The sequence below is a fragment of the Pinus tabuliformis genome, chromosome 8 (genome assembly GCF_031772625.1).
Source record: "Pinus tabuliformis cultivar Carrire ecotype Pingquan chromosome 8, CPIR1, whole genome shotgun sequence".
NCBI classification, from domain to species: domain Eukaryota; kingdom Viridiplantae; phylum Streptophyta; class Pinopsida; order Pinales; family Pinaceae; genus Pinus; species Pinus tabuliformis.
Genome location: NC_142294.1, coordinates 942,509,345 through 942,528,208, shown reverse-complemented (window position 1 = coordinate 942,528,208; position 18,864 = coordinate 942,509,345). Strand labels below are relative to the sequence as shown.

General features: G+C 42.1%; 1 protein-coding gene across 4 annotated transcripts in view; it reads right to left on the bottom strand.

The window, feature by feature from the left end:
* Window positions 1–280: 280 nt before the first annotated feature.
* The window catches only part of LOC149238602 (uncharacterized), a 349,551-nt gene continuing 330,967 nt past the window's right edge, over window positions 281–18,864 (bottom strand). For all 4 annotated transcript variants that reach the window (XM_089373104.1, XM_089373107.1, XM_089373106.1 and 1 more), the window contains 3 exons: window positions 1,028–1,122; window positions 762–912; window positions 281–591 (listed from right to left, as the gene is read on the bottom strand). In XM_089373104.1, coding sequence (XP_089229230.1) covers window positions 522–591; window positions 762–912; window positions 1,028–1,122 — 316 coding nt within the window. In that variant the 3' untranslated portion in view covers window positions 281–521. The remainder of the gene's footprint in view (window positions 592–761; window positions 913–1,027; window positions 1,123–18,864) is intronic.

Sequence of the window (18,864 nt, the reverse complement as noted above, 5' to 3'; positions counted from 1 at the left end):
ATACTAAAGTGAATAAATAACAAGCAAACTGTTTTAATATTATCATTACTAGTACAGTTATGACAGGCCCCTACCCTCTAAATGAAATAAAATTTATAATTCTATTCAATGAAAGTATTTAAGATAACCTCAACTGTATTATCCTCTTAAATAAAGAATACTTGAAAAACAGGAAAATTAGAGCAGAAATTGTAATTACAAGATCCATTTATCAAAAATAACGAAAAAATATAATCATTTTGATAAGAGAACATGAACCTTATAAAGTTTACTCAAATACTAATGTCAACTGCTAAAAGATAATTAAAAAAATATTGTAGATACAACATTATTATTGTTAAAAGAACCTTACAGAAAAAGAAACCAACATAGTTAGCTTCTGCCCCCCAGTTCACTTCAGTCGATAGTTACCTATGTTATCTTGTGGAAAGCAATTTATTACCTCAGTCTCAGCTCCTCTAATCTTCTGCGTGACTCAGAATCAAACATGGCAATAATTTTGAATGAAACAGTATATAAAATCAAAATGCCCCAATTTCAAAAACTTTCGCAGTCGTGTCATCTGATCCTGTAAGGATAAACCGTTGATCCCTGCAAGAAGAATTAGCAGATATTCAATCCACAATAACCTAAAAGTATAATTGCTTACCTAAACAGTAAAGCCAACAAGAAGCAGCATTTTATTCAAAGCTACAGCTTGAATGCAGAAAGCATAATTGAATGCCATCAATGCTATAGTATCAAAAGCCTCAGAAACATACACTGTCACCACCATATCCTGAATTGAATCATTGTGACCCTTGAAAACTCTTTCACAAACCCCTGACCGACTATCCCAAAGGCGGACAATTCCATCAAGGGAAGAAGTTATTATGTGCTGGGATGACAATGACCATGATAACCTCATCACGCCTTCCTGTAAAAATACCAACAATTTTACAATGTTTCCATTATTTTCATGCAAGTAAACACATGGACTTGTATCCACCATCTAGCAAGTTGACAGATCTCCTCTAAGGAAGAAAACATGCCTCATGCTGACAAGTGCATCGCAGTGATGAGCTTTGTAATTCCCAAATCATTAGTTTTTTATCCATCCCACCAGTTGCAACCCAAGTCAAGCTGCGTGGAAAAGGAAACAAATTTAGAAACATTGCAATTTGAGTAGAAAAGTAAAATGTTTAACAAATTTAGATAACATTGCAGTTTGAGTAAAAGAAAAGTAAAATGTTTTGAACTGAATTCTCCCAACTTCTTCTCAAGGCACAAAGCACAGAATACTTGCAAAAATAACTGAGGAACTCAATTACAAGTCTAACCACGAGGGAAAAAAAATATAGAGCATTGAATGAACAAACCTTTCAGTGAAATTACCATGGGCAACTATGTTTTGAAGAAACAATGGAATTTAAATTGCTCTAGCTTCTGTCATATAGAAACAAGATTAATAGCTTTAAAATAAACAGAAAATGTCTTGACATACAAATCACTCCTTTAATCAGCCTTATTTGGAAAATGACATCATAAGGAATCTAGTAGGTGAACAGGCCCCATTAGAAACCCAATACAAAGTGTAGCATCTCACTCAATAAATACAAAGTTCAAGGCAAATGACACTTCATCAAAAAGGTCCTGATTTGATATGTCTGTAGGTCAAGTTTTGAATATTTTCTGTTACTATGTCGAGATGCATAACTTCTACCCAAGGAATCACAGGTCTAAAGATGCCTGGCAGAATCCAGTAACCAGCTGACGTAAAAGTTCCTGCGTATTCTGGAGCCTTTGACTTACAAATATGAACTCATAATAAACTAAGCCTTCAAATCAGCAATAAAACAAACTTCCAAGTCCCTACATAGGCCTAATATCCTTTGGAACAAGAAATTAACCTGAAAATGTGGTGTAGAGGCCTCTCAATACAAAATGCAAAGAGAAACTGCTCAAGAAAGAAAGTTGATTTCCTCAGGAGCAACTTGGTCTCCTTGGTGATCATCAATCAACACGTGTTATAAATGGCAGAGGAAAAGAAGGAAATGTAAATATCTATGTTGCACGAGTTTCAGGTACACAGGTACTTCAGGTACGGGGGCACAAGTATCCGGTACAGGTAGAAGCTTTGCCCAATTTTACAGGAAATGTCAAGTTGGGAACGGAAATAATATAAAATATTAAAATTAAAATTAAAATAATTATTTGAAAAAAATGAAGTGTAAAAATTAAATGTACATACCAAATTAAAACAAACAATTAACATATAAAACAACTTTACCACTGACCCAACAATTAACATATGAAACACCTTTACCACTTAATGAACATTAACAATAAAAAATAACCAATGTTAAATATAAAAATAATATAGTGAAAATTATGAAAAAATAACAACCAATGTCAAACAAAACAAGATAAGAATTTTAAACCTAAAACTTGTGGAATTTAACAAATTCAAGATAGGAATTTTAAACCTAATACTTGTCTACTTTCAACAAATTCTGCAATTTTAATGTTTGTTTAGATTGTTTTAACCAAAAATGTTGACAATGAAGAAAATAAATTACATCTCTGTGATGGACAACTTGCCTACCAAATTCCATCATGGAAAGAAATATGTGGAATTTCGAAACATGTTCAAAACTTGCCAATCAAATTCCATCTTGCAAAGAAATATGTAAAAGATTGAACTTTCAAACACTGCCAAAAAACTCAAAGAAACATCTTGCAAAGAAACATGCAGAGCTCCCAAACTCGAAAAAAGGCCATTATTACACGATTATTATGTGATTTCATGCAATGCTATATTATATTCAACTTCGAAATTCAAGTTTGGAAATTCATAAAATGAAACTAAACAACACACTACTCTTTCTCTTTCTAACCATCATTGTAATTCATTGAATCTTATCATTAAAGCTTCAAGATAGGCTTCAAGAGAGTAGACTTGTTTACAATTGTTGAACTTCAAGATTTGCAACAGACGCTACCAAAGAATGACGAGCAACTATCTATATTTTGTTGAAAGTTGAAACCTTTGCTACATCTCCACATCTTTTTCGCTTTATAGAGCTCATGCAGTCCAACCCCCTGACCTAGCATGTATCACTTAGCAAATAAACAAATGGTACCTTCCCCGCTCAATTCCTTCCCTGCTCAAAATAGGTACCCGAAACGTCAAAATTTGTTGCAATGATGTTCCCAAAAGGCTCCAAAGAAGACGCTGAAGCTCCTAGCGGTTTTGGAGCATTTCATACCCGCTCCCAGGAGCATAGGGTACGTGCTCTCCAATGGTTGGGAGTGGTACCTATGTAACATATATATATATGAATTTCGGACTTAACTCTCCTTGGTGAGTCATCTAGTGAACCTAACATGTCTTATATGCATTGTTGAACTACTTCAATCTGCCCAACTATGCGAAACAACCTGCAAGTGAACGGTTAATTGATAATGCCCCAACAATGATCCTCTTACTTCTCTCTGGTTGTTTAGTCCTCTAAGTTGTCAAAGTGATCTTGAGTCTAGAGGGAACCACAATCCATTTTAGCAGCTATATGTTGCAACTCTCTCTACATTTTCAGATTCAACCACATTTTTTGAATATGTAATGTTCCAAACTAGGAAAAATAGTGTTATGCAAAGCAAACAATAAAAAAAACACCATAAAATTAAATCAAACCATCAAACCACAAAATTGGCAACCAAACTGCGTTGTCTACTCATTTTATTAAATGGGAAGAGGTGTACAACAAAGTGCTGGAATGTGTGCACCTTGGCTCACTCTAGGAAACCTAGCAAAAGCCCAAAATGAACAATGGAACACCCTCCTCAAATCTGTTGGTAATCTGGCACAAGAGCTGTGTTGTTACTGCCCAGAAAGGTGTTGATGCCTGAAATGATCTAATGTTAGAGCCTTCCCTGTTGTTCAGAAAATTCTAGAAAATTAATCCCAACCTCTACGCAAGAAACCTAGAATAACCCATGAAGGAATTGACCAAATGTTGACCTCGGAATTTTGGCCCAAATTCCCCTTAGCTCCTCTAGTTGCTAATTGAGTTGGGACCCCTGTTTGACCCCTTAGATCTGCCCAGAAAAATCTATAAAATTAAGAGTGTGATCCTTGCCCAAAACCTAGAAAAACCCAGAAAGGGTTTCCCTTGGTTCCAAACTTCAAAAATTGACCCTTCACAGCTTAGCCCTCCAATTTCGAATTTTGTTGTTGTGACTGATCCTGTCAACCTCTGCTCTCCCAACTCCAACAATCCTCTTCAAATGGCCCTCCAATGATCTCCCAGCACCCCAGCTCCAAACTCCCCCGGATGGTGTTGCCCCAAAGAGTCTCACTCCAATGAATACGCAGTCATGGAGGAGATGACGCAATCCTGCATGTGATGAAATGAGAGTTGCGTGTAGGACGGCCTTCTTGTCTGTAATGCCCTCTATACTCCTGAAAATGATGAAAGGGTGCTCATGTCTCCCCAACTTCCTGGAATGCCTCACGCTGTGACTGCGCAATCCCTGCACTGTTGTTACTCCCCCTGTTGTTGGAACTCTACTTACAGTTGTTGTGGCTCGTCTCCCTGATGCTGCTACGAACTGAGATGAAGAAGAACTTCCTTCTAGAGCTGGCACTCGAGTCCACCAAACCAAGGGTTGAGCTCTCTGCTCAAAGACACACGTGTGCTAAAAAACACAGTAACCCGACTAAGCAACTCGAGCAACTAAGATTGAGTTCAATATGTCAAAAGATAAGATGATGAAATGAGGAGCTACCTTCCTTATATAAATTTCATGGAGCATTTTTCCCTCCATTTTCCCTCCATCGTGGGTCCCTCACTTAACCATCGATTTCCCCTCCATGCAAATCGAACTAGGGAATGTGTATTCTCCTAGTGTGGGCGGCTCCCACGTATAACTTTACTACATCAAAATAACTTCTACTAAGTCTAGCCTCCTAATAAAATCGAATGGGCCCCATCACCCCCAAAATTGGCCCCAAAATGTAGAAATTAATCTTGTTCCAAAATAATTTAGGAAGGGGAATTACAATCCTCCCCACCCAAATGTTGGTTGTCCCCAAGCAACTTCAGTGCTAGATGCTCAAGTTGTTCTCGCCCTCCCAAGTAGCATCCCATCCGGCAAGCTCCAATGCACCAAAAATTGCTTGTCCTCAAGTAGTGTCTGAACAAGCATCGTCTCTATTTGCTACTCCCCACTATCACTGCAAAATGTGCCAAGGTCCCAGACGTGCCACTGAATCATCCCTGACCTTTGCACTGTCCTGATATGAAAGAATCCTTCAATACCAGTATCCTAGGCCATCTTGTCCACATGAAGCTCCCCTCACTCGACTCACTATCCTCCCTAGTGCAAGTACCAAAAGTCCCCTGCTCCATCAGTGACTCGCTAAAGCCCAATGGAAGATCTGTATGATCTCTCCCTGTAGCAGCCAGCACATCCCTAAAGGTTATTAAGCTGTGAAGCACTGTGATGCCCCAATTCCCTGCTAGTCCCAGAGTGGTGCCACCATGTTGACGCTGCGCTACTCTGACTATGTCATACTCCCCATCATGCGTAGACAATATCCTCCTCTCCTAGAACTCGAAGGTGGAATACTAAAAGAAGCGACACACATCCTGCCTATGGCGTCAAGGCCTACCCATCCAAATCTAACTTTGAACCTGTGCAGCAACAGAGAACGTTTGCCTCCCCATATGATGAAACCCTCTGTGAACTCCCATGTGTCATCCCAAGAGCGAACTATATCCCTCTCTGCCACCACTTCACTCACCACAAGTGATCTATCGATCAACCGAATCCCTGCATCCCATAGCCAAACCTGCTGCGGCATATCCTTGACAACTAATGGAATCCCTCTGGCCCTCATCTCCAGTCCCTGCATGCCACCCATATATAGGCTCCATGCATCATGAACTAATCTAAGACATGCTAAATTGTCCTATGCCTACCACTGTGTAGTACTAATGACCACTAGAAACCACGTGTGCCAAATAGCTACCCCTAAATGCAACCAATAGATGGGTATCTAATACGTGCAATCAACTCAGTGTATGCGGATCCATTCTGCTCCTGCCAACCATCGCCACTGGTTCGTCTACCCGCCCTCTGGAGAATGTGTCGATACAATGTCGGGAATCCGGATACATACTGGACAATTGTCTTAGTTGTACAAGGTATCCTCTGCTCATGCATGGTCCAAACATGCCTTGTGGAAAGAGTGACACATGTCTCCCCTATGACTAGCTTCCCAGGCACAGGATCAGTGATGAACAATATGCTATCCCTGTCGGTGATCACCTCATCCCTAGACCTGTGGCTGTCAACTCGCGCATCGGCCCAATGCCCCTACTGAGAAGGCTCTTCTCTATTGCACCAAGTGTCATCCAAATATCTCGGGTGAGCTCCTCGTCCCTTGTTGCTCATGCCCAAAGTTTCAAAGGACAACAACCAGATTGCTTGTTCTTGTAAGTTGTGAAAATTCTATCACTGCAACATCTAATTTACTTTGCCTACCTATTTTCAATAAGTTATTTATGAAATTCCTTCAATAAACATTAAAATAAATTCTACTGCAGATATCACACCATAATGCAAAAACAAACACATGCACAAGAATCAACACATCGACACAGATATCTTGGACAATAGTCCTCGAAAAAACCCAATGTGGGAAAACCGGTGCAGCAAGGGAGGATTTTATTATTCGGCAATTCTTCAGTACAACCGAGTGCCAAACTGGCTTACCCAACAGAGAGAAAAATTGTCCATCACTTCTCCCAGTCCCAGCATCAGCCTGGCTGACCTCTGCGTAGCTCCCAGACACTCTGTGTCAGCCCTGGGCCTCTCTATGTAACCCACACAGGCCCTCTAGTGACTGCGCAGTCTCCTGCTGCCTCAGCGTCTGCCTCTCCTGCCTCTGCGCTGGTCTTCTGTTGCTGATCCTGACTCTCTGCTCCGTATTCGTTGCCTCCTGCTGCTCTCCAGACCACTAGTTCGAATTTCTCAGCTAACCCCGCTCCAAAAATCGAAGTGACTAGTCTCCCTCAATGTATTCTCCAACTGACCCTCAAGCCTCTTCTTATACTTTTCTCGTTGGTCCATCAACGGCCGAGATTAAGTCCTTAATCAACAACTAAGATTAGATCTGGCTTGATCCATGATTTTTGGACCATTCTAACTCAGTTCTATATTAATAAACATTAATATTTTATTTTCCCTAAGTTTAGACTTAGGGACTCCATGAAAAATATTAATTAATTTAATATCTTCCAAACTGGTTAGATTCTTCCCAAACCATTTTTGGGTCTTGGAGATCTCATGTGCTTTAGCCTCTCCACCAATTTTCGTGGCTAGATCACATTCGATGCTACCCAAATCAACATTGCCTCTTAGTGAGGATTGTGCTCTAGTAATACTCCTCACTGAGTATCACCCTGATCATCCAGCATCGGTCCCTAGGCTGATGCTAAGGCTCCTTGCCCAACATCCTCTACACTACTGCATCCTATGCCGCTGCCCATAGCTCTACTACTGCCACTGCTGCATCTGTACGGCAACTCCCTCTACATCTATGTTGTTGCTGGTCCTTTTCTCCCAACACTACAACTCCCTCTGCATTCGTGTTTCTATCCCCATTTCTGCTACTGAAACGGGTTCTTTATCATCCCCATCTTTTCCCTAAAGTAATCAAACTTTCTCCTTCCAAGGGCCTTGATGAGGATGTCGCCACCTGTTCTCCTGTAGGAGAGTAGCTCAACTGTACAACTCCTCGTTGGACACAGTCTCTAACAAAGTGACACTGGATATCAATATGCTTTGTCCGATCATGAAACACTGGATTCTCAGAGAGCTTAATGCAACTCTGATTATCGCACATGATCCCGGTCGCCTCCATTTTCCTTTTGAATAGGTTCACAAGCAGTTTTCTAAGCCATATGGCCTCACACGAAGTTGTGCTTGCCGCCATATATTCTACCTCAGATGAGCTCAGAGCCACGGACTTCTATTTCCTACTGCACCAGGAAGTCATTCCTAATCCAATGTTGAAACAGTACCCAAAGGTACTTTTCCAATCCACTGAACTTGCTGACCAATCTGAATCAGTAAATCCACTCAATCCGATATCCCTACCCCTGGTGTACAAGATTCCATAATCGACTGTTCCCTGTAAATACCTGAGAACGTGTTTGGTTACTACCTAGTGCGCCCTCTCCGGCTCCACCATGAACTGACTGAGGATGTTGACAGCATAGCAAATGTCTGGCCTGGTATTGACCAGATACATCAGGAACCCTGTGAGCTGCCTATATAGGGTGGGATCAACATCCTTGTCTTCTGATGCATTGATCTTCTTCTAGTTGGTGATCATTAGAGTAGCCATGGGTCTACAGTCCTCCAACCTTAATCTTTTCAGGATTTATGCAGCAAACCTCCCTTGCCCAAGGAAGATCTCGCCCTTCTACTGCCAAACTTCCAACCCTAGCAAGTAATGCATTAGTCCCAAATCCTTCATATCGAATTTTGTAGCTAGATTCTTCTTACAGTCCCCAATAAGCCTGGATGATGCTGTCAGAAAGATATCATCCACATACAATACTACGATTAGCGGCTCACTCTCTATAACCAGATAGTAGAGATTTAGATCCGCATCACTCTGGACAAATCCCATCTTCTAAAGTAGCCATCGATTCGACCATACCATGCTCTAAGTGCCTATTTCAGCTCATACAAGGCTTTCTTCAATCTACATACATGAGACTTCTTCTCATGTGTCTTAAAGCCCTCTGGTTGTTCTATGTATACCTCTTCTTCTATTACCTTGTTCAGAAAAGTCGTTTTGACATCCATCTGATGAATCTCCCACCCCATCTGAGCTGCAAGCGATATCACGGTCCTAATAGATGTATACCTGGCTACTGGGGTGAAGGTCTATCCTCGTATTCAATTCCTTCTTTTTCAGCATACCCCTTAGCCACAAACCTGGCCTTGTATTTCTCAACACTGTCGTCTGCAGCATATTTGATCTTGTAGATCCATCTCGAATCTACTACTGATCTGTCTTGAGGCCTTGGCACTACCTCCCAGACATCATTCACCATTATGGAGTTGTACTCCTCTACCATTGCATCTAACCAAACTTGATGTTGAGCTGCCTCCTAGAAATTGACAGGCTCCCCATCCTGAGCTACTAATGCCTGATATCTATCTGGTTGTTTTCGCTCCCTCTTATTGTTTCTTGGCGCACCGATGAAGTCTTCTGCATCTAGCAAAATATGACGAAGTTCCCTACTAGTTATTCCTCTGCCAGTAGGTGCCTCTATTAGCTCCTCCTCATCCTGTGAATCTTCCTGATCCGAGGAAGAATTCTTTACTTTTGTTGGTTGAAGAGGTTTAACCAACGACTCTTCTTTTCACTGCTCCTCGAAAGGCATCTCACGAGATTTTCTGAAAGCCCTGTCCTCCATGAACTTTACATCTCGTCGAACCAATACCTTCCTTCTCGCTAGAAGATAGATTATGTATGCCTTGGCATTCTCGCTATATCCCACTAGATATCCCTTTTCCGCAATTTGATCCAGCTTTTTCCTCTTTTCCTCGGGTATGCGGCAATATGCTAAACTCCCAAATATCCTGAAATGATTGACCTCAAGCATCTTCCCTATGAAGACTTTCTCTAGAGTAATCTTGCCCAACGCCCAATGAGGAGTCCTGTTTCGAACATAGACTGTTGTGTTGCATGCTTCTGCCCATAGGAATTTTTGCATATCCTAATCATACATCATGGCCCTAGCTGCTTCTACAATAGTCTTGTTCTTCCTTTTTGCTACTCCATTCTGCTCCGGATTGTACGGAGTCGTCCGCTCTCTTTTGATGCGCTCCTTAGCGCAAAAATCAATGAAGTCCTTATCGACATACACTCCTCCATTATCTGAGTGCAAAAATTTTATTTTCTTCCCAGTAAGATTCTCCACCAGAGCCTTGAACTCTTTGAATCGACAGAAAACCTCGTCTTTGGTTTTCAGAAAATAAATCCAAGTTTTCCCCGAGTGGTCATCAATGAAGGTAAGGAAATACTCGGCACCACTAAGAGCTTTGGTGGACATAGGTTTGCAGATATCTAAGTGTATCAATCCTAGTACACTCTTGGCCCTATGTTTACTCCTAAGAAATGTTGCCTTGGCATACTTTTCTAGAGCACATCCTCTGTATACATCATCTCGATTCGTACTAAGATCCATAACTCCTGTTACAGTGCTCCTGAGAATTCTCAAAGCCCCATGGTGCAAATGTCACATTCTTTTGTGCCATAATTCATTCAAATTCTTCTCTCCATGACTGCCTATTAGTGCCATTGGTGATTCTAGTTGTAGTCTGTACAACCTGTTACTTTTGATCCCGATCTGCACTTTCTTTTTCTAGCTCAGGTGTTTGACGTATACCTTCTCCTTGATGAAGCAGACATCATAGCCCTTGCCTTGAAGTTGCGACACGGAAAGTAAGTTCATCCCCAATCTTGGTACATGCAGCAAATTTATAGTGTGGAACCGTTCTCCCGATTCTGTTTGAAAAACTATGGTACCCTTCCCCATTGGAGCACACTTTGCCTTGTTCCCCATGGTGATCTGAAAGTTCATCTTCTCTTATCGACACTCTGAGAAACATTCCCTGATTCCCGTCATATGCCAAGAGGCTCCACTGTCTATATACCATAATTCTGATGATGCAGAACTAGTCATACAAGCCACTTCTTCTATCATGGAAGCCAACATGGAGAAATTGAAATCTCTCGTGCAATTTTCTGAAAATCTGTCTGAGTCCCCTGACACAGATGCCTCTGCATAGTGGTCTCAACCCATAACTGATTTTCCCTTCCTGTCTCTGATTACTTGCTCTGATACCCTGTGAAAATTCTATCATTACAACATCTGATTTACTTTGCCTACTTATTTTCAATAAGTTATTTATGAAATTCCTTCAATAAACATCAAAATAAGTTATGCTGCAAATATCACACCATAATACAGAAACAAACACATGCACAAGAATCAACACATCAACACAGATATTTTGGACAACAGTCCCCGGAAAAACCCAATGTGGGAAAACCGGTGCAGCAAGGGAGGATTTTATTATTCAGCAATTCTTTAGTACAATCGGGTGCCAAACTGGCTTACTCAACAGAGAGAAAAATTTTCCAGCACTTCTCCCAGTCCTAGTGTCAGCTTGGTTGACCTCTGCGTAGCTCCCAGACACTCTGCGTTAGCCCTGGGCCTCTCTACGTCACCCACACAGGCCCTCTCATGGCTGCGAAGTCTCCTCCTACCTCAGTGTCTGCCTGAAAGGCCCTGCGTCTGCCTCTCCTGCCTCTACATTGGTCTTCTGTTGCTGATCTTAACTCTCTGCATCGTACTTGTTGCCTCCTGTTGCTCTCCAGAGCATTAGTTCGAATTTTTTAGCTAACACCGCTCCAAAAATCAAACTGACTGATCTCCCTGAGTGTATTCTCCAACTGACCCACAAGCCTCTTCTTATACTTTTCTCGTTGATCCATCAACGGCCGAGATTAAGACCCTAATCAACAGCTAAGATTAGATCTAGCTTGATCCATGACTTTTGGACCATTCTAACTCATTTTTATATTAATTCACATTAATATTTTAGTTTCCCTAAGTTTAGACTTAGGGACTCCATGAAAAATATTAATTATTTTAATATCTTCCAAACTGGTTAGATTCTACCCAAACCATTTCTGGGTCTTGGAGATCTCATGTGCTTTAGCCTCTCCAATTTTTGTGGCTAGAGCACATCCGATGCTACCCCAAATCAACATAAGTGATGTAGAAGAGGGTCAGGCGTGTGAGTCCCCGCAGATACCATCAAGTATCGCTCATCTGTGTCCCCATCGATCCTGGGTGAACTACACCTAGAGGTATGCCTGATGTCTCCATCCATGGGTGTCCTTGGAGGCAACACTCCAAGACCTCGTTGTGCAGCACCATACGCCCTTGCATACCACCGATAATCCCAATACTCCTCGACATGCCACTGTACACAGTGGTCTACCCCTGTACACTGCTGGATACCCTCGGCTACAGCTGTGCCGTCTTGTACAGTCCTGCTCCCTGCCTGTGTTACTGCACCTGTCACTCCCCGCATGTATCAATGCGATGTGAGGCACTTCCACTCCACAACGCAATCCAACGACTGTTGGAGGAAACGTCCCCCCTCCCCCCAAATCAAAAGCCCGATCCGTCATCCGTACGGATGCGCAGTGGAATCGCCCTCCAAAACGCGTTTAGGAAAAACCGAAACGTGGATCGGTATGATAAATATGCTTCCTACCATTTTCGGAAGCATACAACCAATTCGCATTTCAGTTTTTCCGAAATGTGATTCATACGGCGGTTCGGTCATACGAAGCGCGGTGCTTCGGGGTCCGAAACGTACAAATCGCGACCACTTAGGCCGGGTGTCCGCCGTTTCTGCTTCAAGGGTCAAAAAAAGTTTTTTTTTTTTTTTCTTTTTTTTTTTTTTTTTTTTTGCTTTTCTTTTGCTTGGTTGCAAGTGGGTCCACCTTGGGTTTGGGTGAAGAATGAAGGGATTTAATACCCATTCATCTCTCATTTGCTCACTTTGAGTTTATGAGAGCTTGGAAAAGAAAGGAGAAGAAAGGAGAGCTTGGAAGAGTGAAAGAGGAGGAGCTAGGAGAAGGAGGAGCTTGGAGGACTTCCATCTACAAGAGCTAAAAAGGTAAGTGCAAACCTCAAACTCCCTCATTTTTTTGACATTGTTTTTTGTATTTTTCTCCTCCCTCTCCTACTCTTTTCCATTCTTTCTATTTGCTCGTTTAATTGCAGGTTATCCACCACCTATATCCATATTCCAAGATGGTGTTCTTTTGGATTCTATGTATCATTCCACTTTTGGTTTTAATGATGGCAAAGGGGAGTAGGAATAGAAGGGAAGAAGAACAAGAGGATTGTGGTCCTAATATGAGTGACCCATTGTATGATGAGGAGGAAGGGTTTGAAGAGGAAAGGGATGAAGTTGAACCTGAAGGGAACATTGAAACACTAGAGGGGAAAGCTGCATTAACACCCTTGTGGAACTATGTGACCAAACTTGAAGGGGGAAAGGGTGGTGGAAGCTACAAATTTATGTGCCTTCATGGTTGTCATGGAGGAAAACCATTTAGTGGTTCATATACCCATGTGAGGAGGCATCTTTGTGGAGTGATGGACAGTGATGACAAAAAGGGTATTGTGGGGATACAAATTTGCCCAAACATTTCAGCTGAACAAAGAAGAAAATACATCCAAATAGAGGAGGTTGCACAAACAAAAAGCAAGAAACAAAAAACTCATTCTGAATCAAGTGCACCGTCTATATTTGGTAGCTCATCTCCTCATGGTACTTCTGGAAGCTTTGGGGGTAAAAACACAATAGGGGATTTTGTGAATGTTGTTGGGAGGGATGATGTGGATGGCAAGATAGTCCCATTTCTTTGTGCTTGCGGTGTACCATTCAATGTGCTTCGCTCTCCCTATTGGCATGAAATGGTAAAGGCCATCAACGAAGCCCCAAAGGATACAAGTCCCCCAACTATGAGAAAGCTAGAACAGTGTTATTAGAAAGGGAAAAAACAAAGGTTCAAAGAGCTTTGACAAGTTTTACAAATGAGTGGGTAGATTGTAGGGTATCCATTATATCAAATGGGTGGACAAATATTAGAAACCAACATTTGATAAATGGTCTTCGTGTTTCTGCTAGTGGTGCAGTATTTATTACATGTCATAACTCCTCCGTTAGTGCATCTTCCCAAAACATTGCAGATCTCCTATTGCAATCAATCAAAGATGTTGGTTCCAATAATGTGGTTCAAGCAATCACAGATAATGCAGCAAATTGTAAGGCAGCAGGACAAATTATTGAGCGTACTCATCCACACATCTTTTGGTTTGGGTGCCTGGTTCACACATTGAACCTTTTGATGCATGATATTGTGAATCATAAAGAATGTTGGTGGATTAATGAGCTTTACATGAGAGGGAAGCAGCTCATTAAATTCATCACAGGGCATACAAGGGTAAACTACTTCTATGGCACTTATTCCAAGTTGCAGTTGCTTAAACTTGCAAAAACAAGATTTGCCAGTTATTACCTCACCTTTAAGCAGCTAGTGAAGGTGAGACAACCTTTAACTAATATGGTGTGTGTTGAATCATGGGAGAAAATTAACACTGATAGAGATGGTGCTAATGTAGCCAAGGACACTATTCTTGACATGTACTTTTGGTCACAGGTTAAATATGTTTTGCAATTCACCAAACCAATTTATTACATCAAGTTTGGAGATTCAGATTGACCAATAATAGGAGAGGTGTATGAGCAAATGGATAGCATGTTGGGGCAGATTAAAGACAATGTTGAGCCTAGAGATATCACCTTGTACAATTATATTTGTGCAGAGGTGGAAAACCGATGGGAAATGCTAAATGTTCCATTGCATGCATTAGCATATGTTTTGACACCTAAATACAATCATCCATCATGGCTTTCAACACCAGCACCTGGGGGGAAAGCAAGAGAAAACCACACCAAGATCAAGAGGTTCACAAAAAATATATGATTGCATTGAGTAAATTAGTCCCTGATGAGGAGGAGGCTGCCATGGTACTGAGACAGTTGAGAAACTATATGCTTAACACTGGTTCATTTGGGAGCATGCATGCAATTAGAGATCGAGAGACTTTTTCTTCTCTGGAGTGGTGGAACATGCATGGAGGGGCTACTCCACTTCTAAAAACTTTGGCATTGCGGGTGCTATCACAGGTGATAAACACTTCTTCTGAAGAGAGGTGTTGGAGCTCTTATTCTTTCATCCATAGTGTTAAAAGGAACAGGTTGAGTTTAGACCGGGCAGAGAGCTTGGTTTGTGTTCATTACAACTTGCGATTGTTGTCCCATTACTGTGATGATGCAAAGACTAATAAAGACCTTAAGATTTGCGACAAGAATCCAAGGGAGCCCAATTTGGTGGATGGAGTGTTGCGATTAGAGCAATTAGAGGATGCTCTTATCCAGGTATGTCCATTGTGGTATGAATTTTGCTTATAAAGCAGTTCTCTAATTCTTGTTTTTTAATTTTTTTGTTAACTAGTGGTTTTTTTTGTATGAATTTTTTGAGCAATTCCAAGATGATGATGATCGAGTTGAGATGCCACCCCATCTGGCCCCTTGGTTCCTAGGTTCCATCGTTCAACACCAACAGTAGGGGGTTCGTCTTCATCAGTTTCAGTGCCACAAATTCCAGAGGTACCATCTTCTTCATTGCCACAACATGGAGGCCCGCCACCATGTTCTCTTCGTGGTGGAAGGAGGAGAGATCAATAGATGTATTCACAATTTACTACTTTTGTCATAGATTAATCATTAGACTTGAAGGCTTGTGAATTTGAACCTTTTTGTCTTGGTGGTGACCAAATGACCTATTTTGTAAACATTATTATTTGAATTTTGGACATGAAAAATGTTGACAGTTGCTCAGTTGCTAGATAAATCATAATATGCTCTATGTTTTATGTTTTATAATATGCTTAGATGTTTTATGTTTTATAATATGCTTGAAAATTTGATGTATGTTTGTAATTGCTAGAATATAGATGGTTGATGCTTGAATAATTAATCATTGATGTACATACTAGTAACTACAATGGAATCATGGATGCCATATCTATCTTGATTTATGCAAAAATATGCATGTTTTCATGTCTTCTACAACTAATTTGGTATTTGGGATGTTTGTTTTGAATATAAATGCAAAAAAAATATAAATATATATATATATAGCAAACACTTCGCTCCCTAGATTTTTGGAAAATGACGCTTTTGCATCCCCGCTTCCAAAAAACATCCCTGTTTCATCCCCGCTTCGTGCAACATTGAGTCCAACACACTACAACACACCACCATGCATCTCCATGCCCACCTGTAGACCATTACTCAACGCAAGATGCTCCCACACATCCCTGAATGTGATGGCCTAGAGCTATGTCTCTACGTGTAAGGCCACACCTAATCAGTTTCATCACCTCCATTATCGCATCATCATATCCTCCGGTGAATGGATCTTCGCTCCAGATCCTCCCTAAGGGATCCGATAAGTGAGTCTCCTTATGTGTCAGCAATGATGCCACCCCTGCGCTGCTTCTCTGCATCCCTTGTGCCCCACACAAAAGTGAAGAATCCCCAACTCCATACAAGGCACCATCTGGTGGCCTGCTAATGCCACCTTCTTCGAGAAACTCCTGCCAGAGTATGCCAATCACCCAGTTATCCCGGGTACAAATGTTGTACCTAGAAAACAAAGAGTTTGTCGATAAATTGGTCGGCCACTGGTGTTGACCGAGACTTCGCTAGCGAATGTGCATGCTCCACTGTCTGGTCAACTGCACCCTCCCGGTTGTAGTCAACCGGCATACTTGGAAAATGATAGGTAATCCCACTCGAAACCCAATGCCAATCTTCGCTGCTGGTATCCCTAGTGCCTAGAAGATCCTGTTGAGCTACAACCAGGTCGACCACCATCTCCATAGCCCACTCCACAAGGTACCAACTCAGAATCTCTCGCCATCCAACCCCAAGAGAGGGTTCGAATGCACGAACTCCCGCACATAGAACAACCCCAGCATGCGGGTGCTACACCCTGTGCAACTCAGGTCTTCTCATCTTGCTACCCTGGTCAACACATGAAATCTGACTAGGTCGCTCTGTCTCTCTCTGTCCAATGGGTAAAGGTAACCTCATAGTGTTGCCAGCCCCATCTATGTATGCTCGAAGAGGGCTTCTCTCACGCCCCAATGTGCACTCTAGCTGCACCAGTAGGGAATCCAACCGCTCCCCAACGTGAGTCAATTTGGTCGTGGACCCAGCACACATCGCTCTCATGCCCTCCAGCTCCTTGTTCTATTGCAGAATAGCCTCTTGAATTGACACGGCCTTCCTTTTTAATGCTAGGAGGTCGACCTGAAACTGATGGAATTGTCGTGGGCATCTACCACCTGTAAACTCGATCACAGCTCCAAATACCTCAGCAACTATCAACATCTCATCCATGGGTGGCACCTCCTCAACAAACGGCTCTATGTGTGTAGGCTCTATCCTTTCCACCAAGGTGTCAACTAAGGCTATCAAAGAGGTCTCTAATAAAGGTGACTCCTGTGCCACACCAGGTATATCGATGTGCTCCTCACCATCTTGTGGGCTCTCAACCTCATGCTTGACCTCCTGCGCAGGCTCTTGATATCTAAAGCCAGGTCTCCAACAGCAAAAGTGCCCCCTGGTCTCACCCTCTAACTGTCTTTGTCCTGCCTGCTCCTTCTAAGGAGATTTGGTGCCCTCATTTAGTCGACTTCCCCCACATGATCTAGGTGGTTGCACCCCCACGGCCTGCTCACCTCTAACGTCTCCGTTGTGAGGGTGAGGATGGGTTTGGTCTGTCACCCTCCTCAACTAGGCCAACCTCTCATCGTCTCAATGAATTCTACCCCAGAAATTCTACCCCAGAATTTCTGCATACTAGGTTTCCCTTGAGCCATGGGTTTGTCTCCAGTTTCCTCGTCACTGTGCACTCATAACCAAAGCTCCCATGATCTTTTGCCTAATTTCCCACAGCTAGGCCACGATCATGCTCTGATACCACTGTAATGTTCCAAACTAGGAAAAATAGTGTTATGCAAAGCAAACAATAAAAACAACACCATAAACTTAAATCAGACATTCAAACCACAAAATTGGCAACCAAACTGCATTGTCTACTCATTTTATTAAATGGGAAGAAGTGTACAACAAGGTGTTGGAATGTGTGCACCTAGGTTTGCTCTCGGCAAGCTAGCAAAAGCCCAAAATAAACACTGGAACACCCTCCTCAAATCTACTGGTAATCCGTCCCAAGAGTTGCGATGTTACTGCCCAGAAAGGTGATGCTGCTTGAAATGATCTATTGTTAGAGCGTTCCCTGTTGCTCAGAAAATTCTAGGAAATTAATCCCAACCTCTATGCAAGAAACCTAGAATAACCCACAAAGTAATTGGCCAAATGTTGACCTTGGAATTTTGGCCCAAATTCCCCTTAGCTCCTATAGTTGCTAGCTGAGTTGGGACCCGTGTTTGACCCCTCAGATCTACCCAGAAAATTGTATAAAATTACAAGTGTGATCCTTGCCCAAAACCCAAAAAAACCTAGAAAGGATTTCCCTTGGTTCCAAGCTCAAAAAATTGACCCTTCACAGCTTCACCCTCTTCCAATTTCGAATTTTGTTGCTGTAACTGATCCTGTCAATCTCTTCTCTCCCAACTCCAATAATCCTCCTCAAATGGCCCTCCAAATGATCTCCTAGCACCCTAGCTCCAAACTCCCCCGGATGGTGTTGCCCCAAAGAGTCTCACTCCAATGACTGCGCAGTCATGGAGAAGATAACACAGTCTTGCATGTGATGAAATGAGATTTGCATGTACGATGGCCCACTTGTCTGTAGTGCCTTCTATACTCCTGAAAATGATGAAAGGATGCTCCTATATCCCCAACTTCCTGGAGTGCTTCACGCTATGACTACGCAATCCCTGCAATGTTGTTACTCCCCCTATTGTGGGTACTCGACCTACAACTGCTATAACTCGTCTTCCTGTTGTTGCTACGAACTGAGATGAAGAAGAACTCCCTTCTAGCGAAGTCCACCGAAGGGTTGAGATCTTCGCTCAAAGACACTCATGTGCTAAACAACACAGTAACCCGGCTAAGCAGCTCGAGAAACTAAGATTGAGTTCAATATGTCAAAAGATAAGATGATGA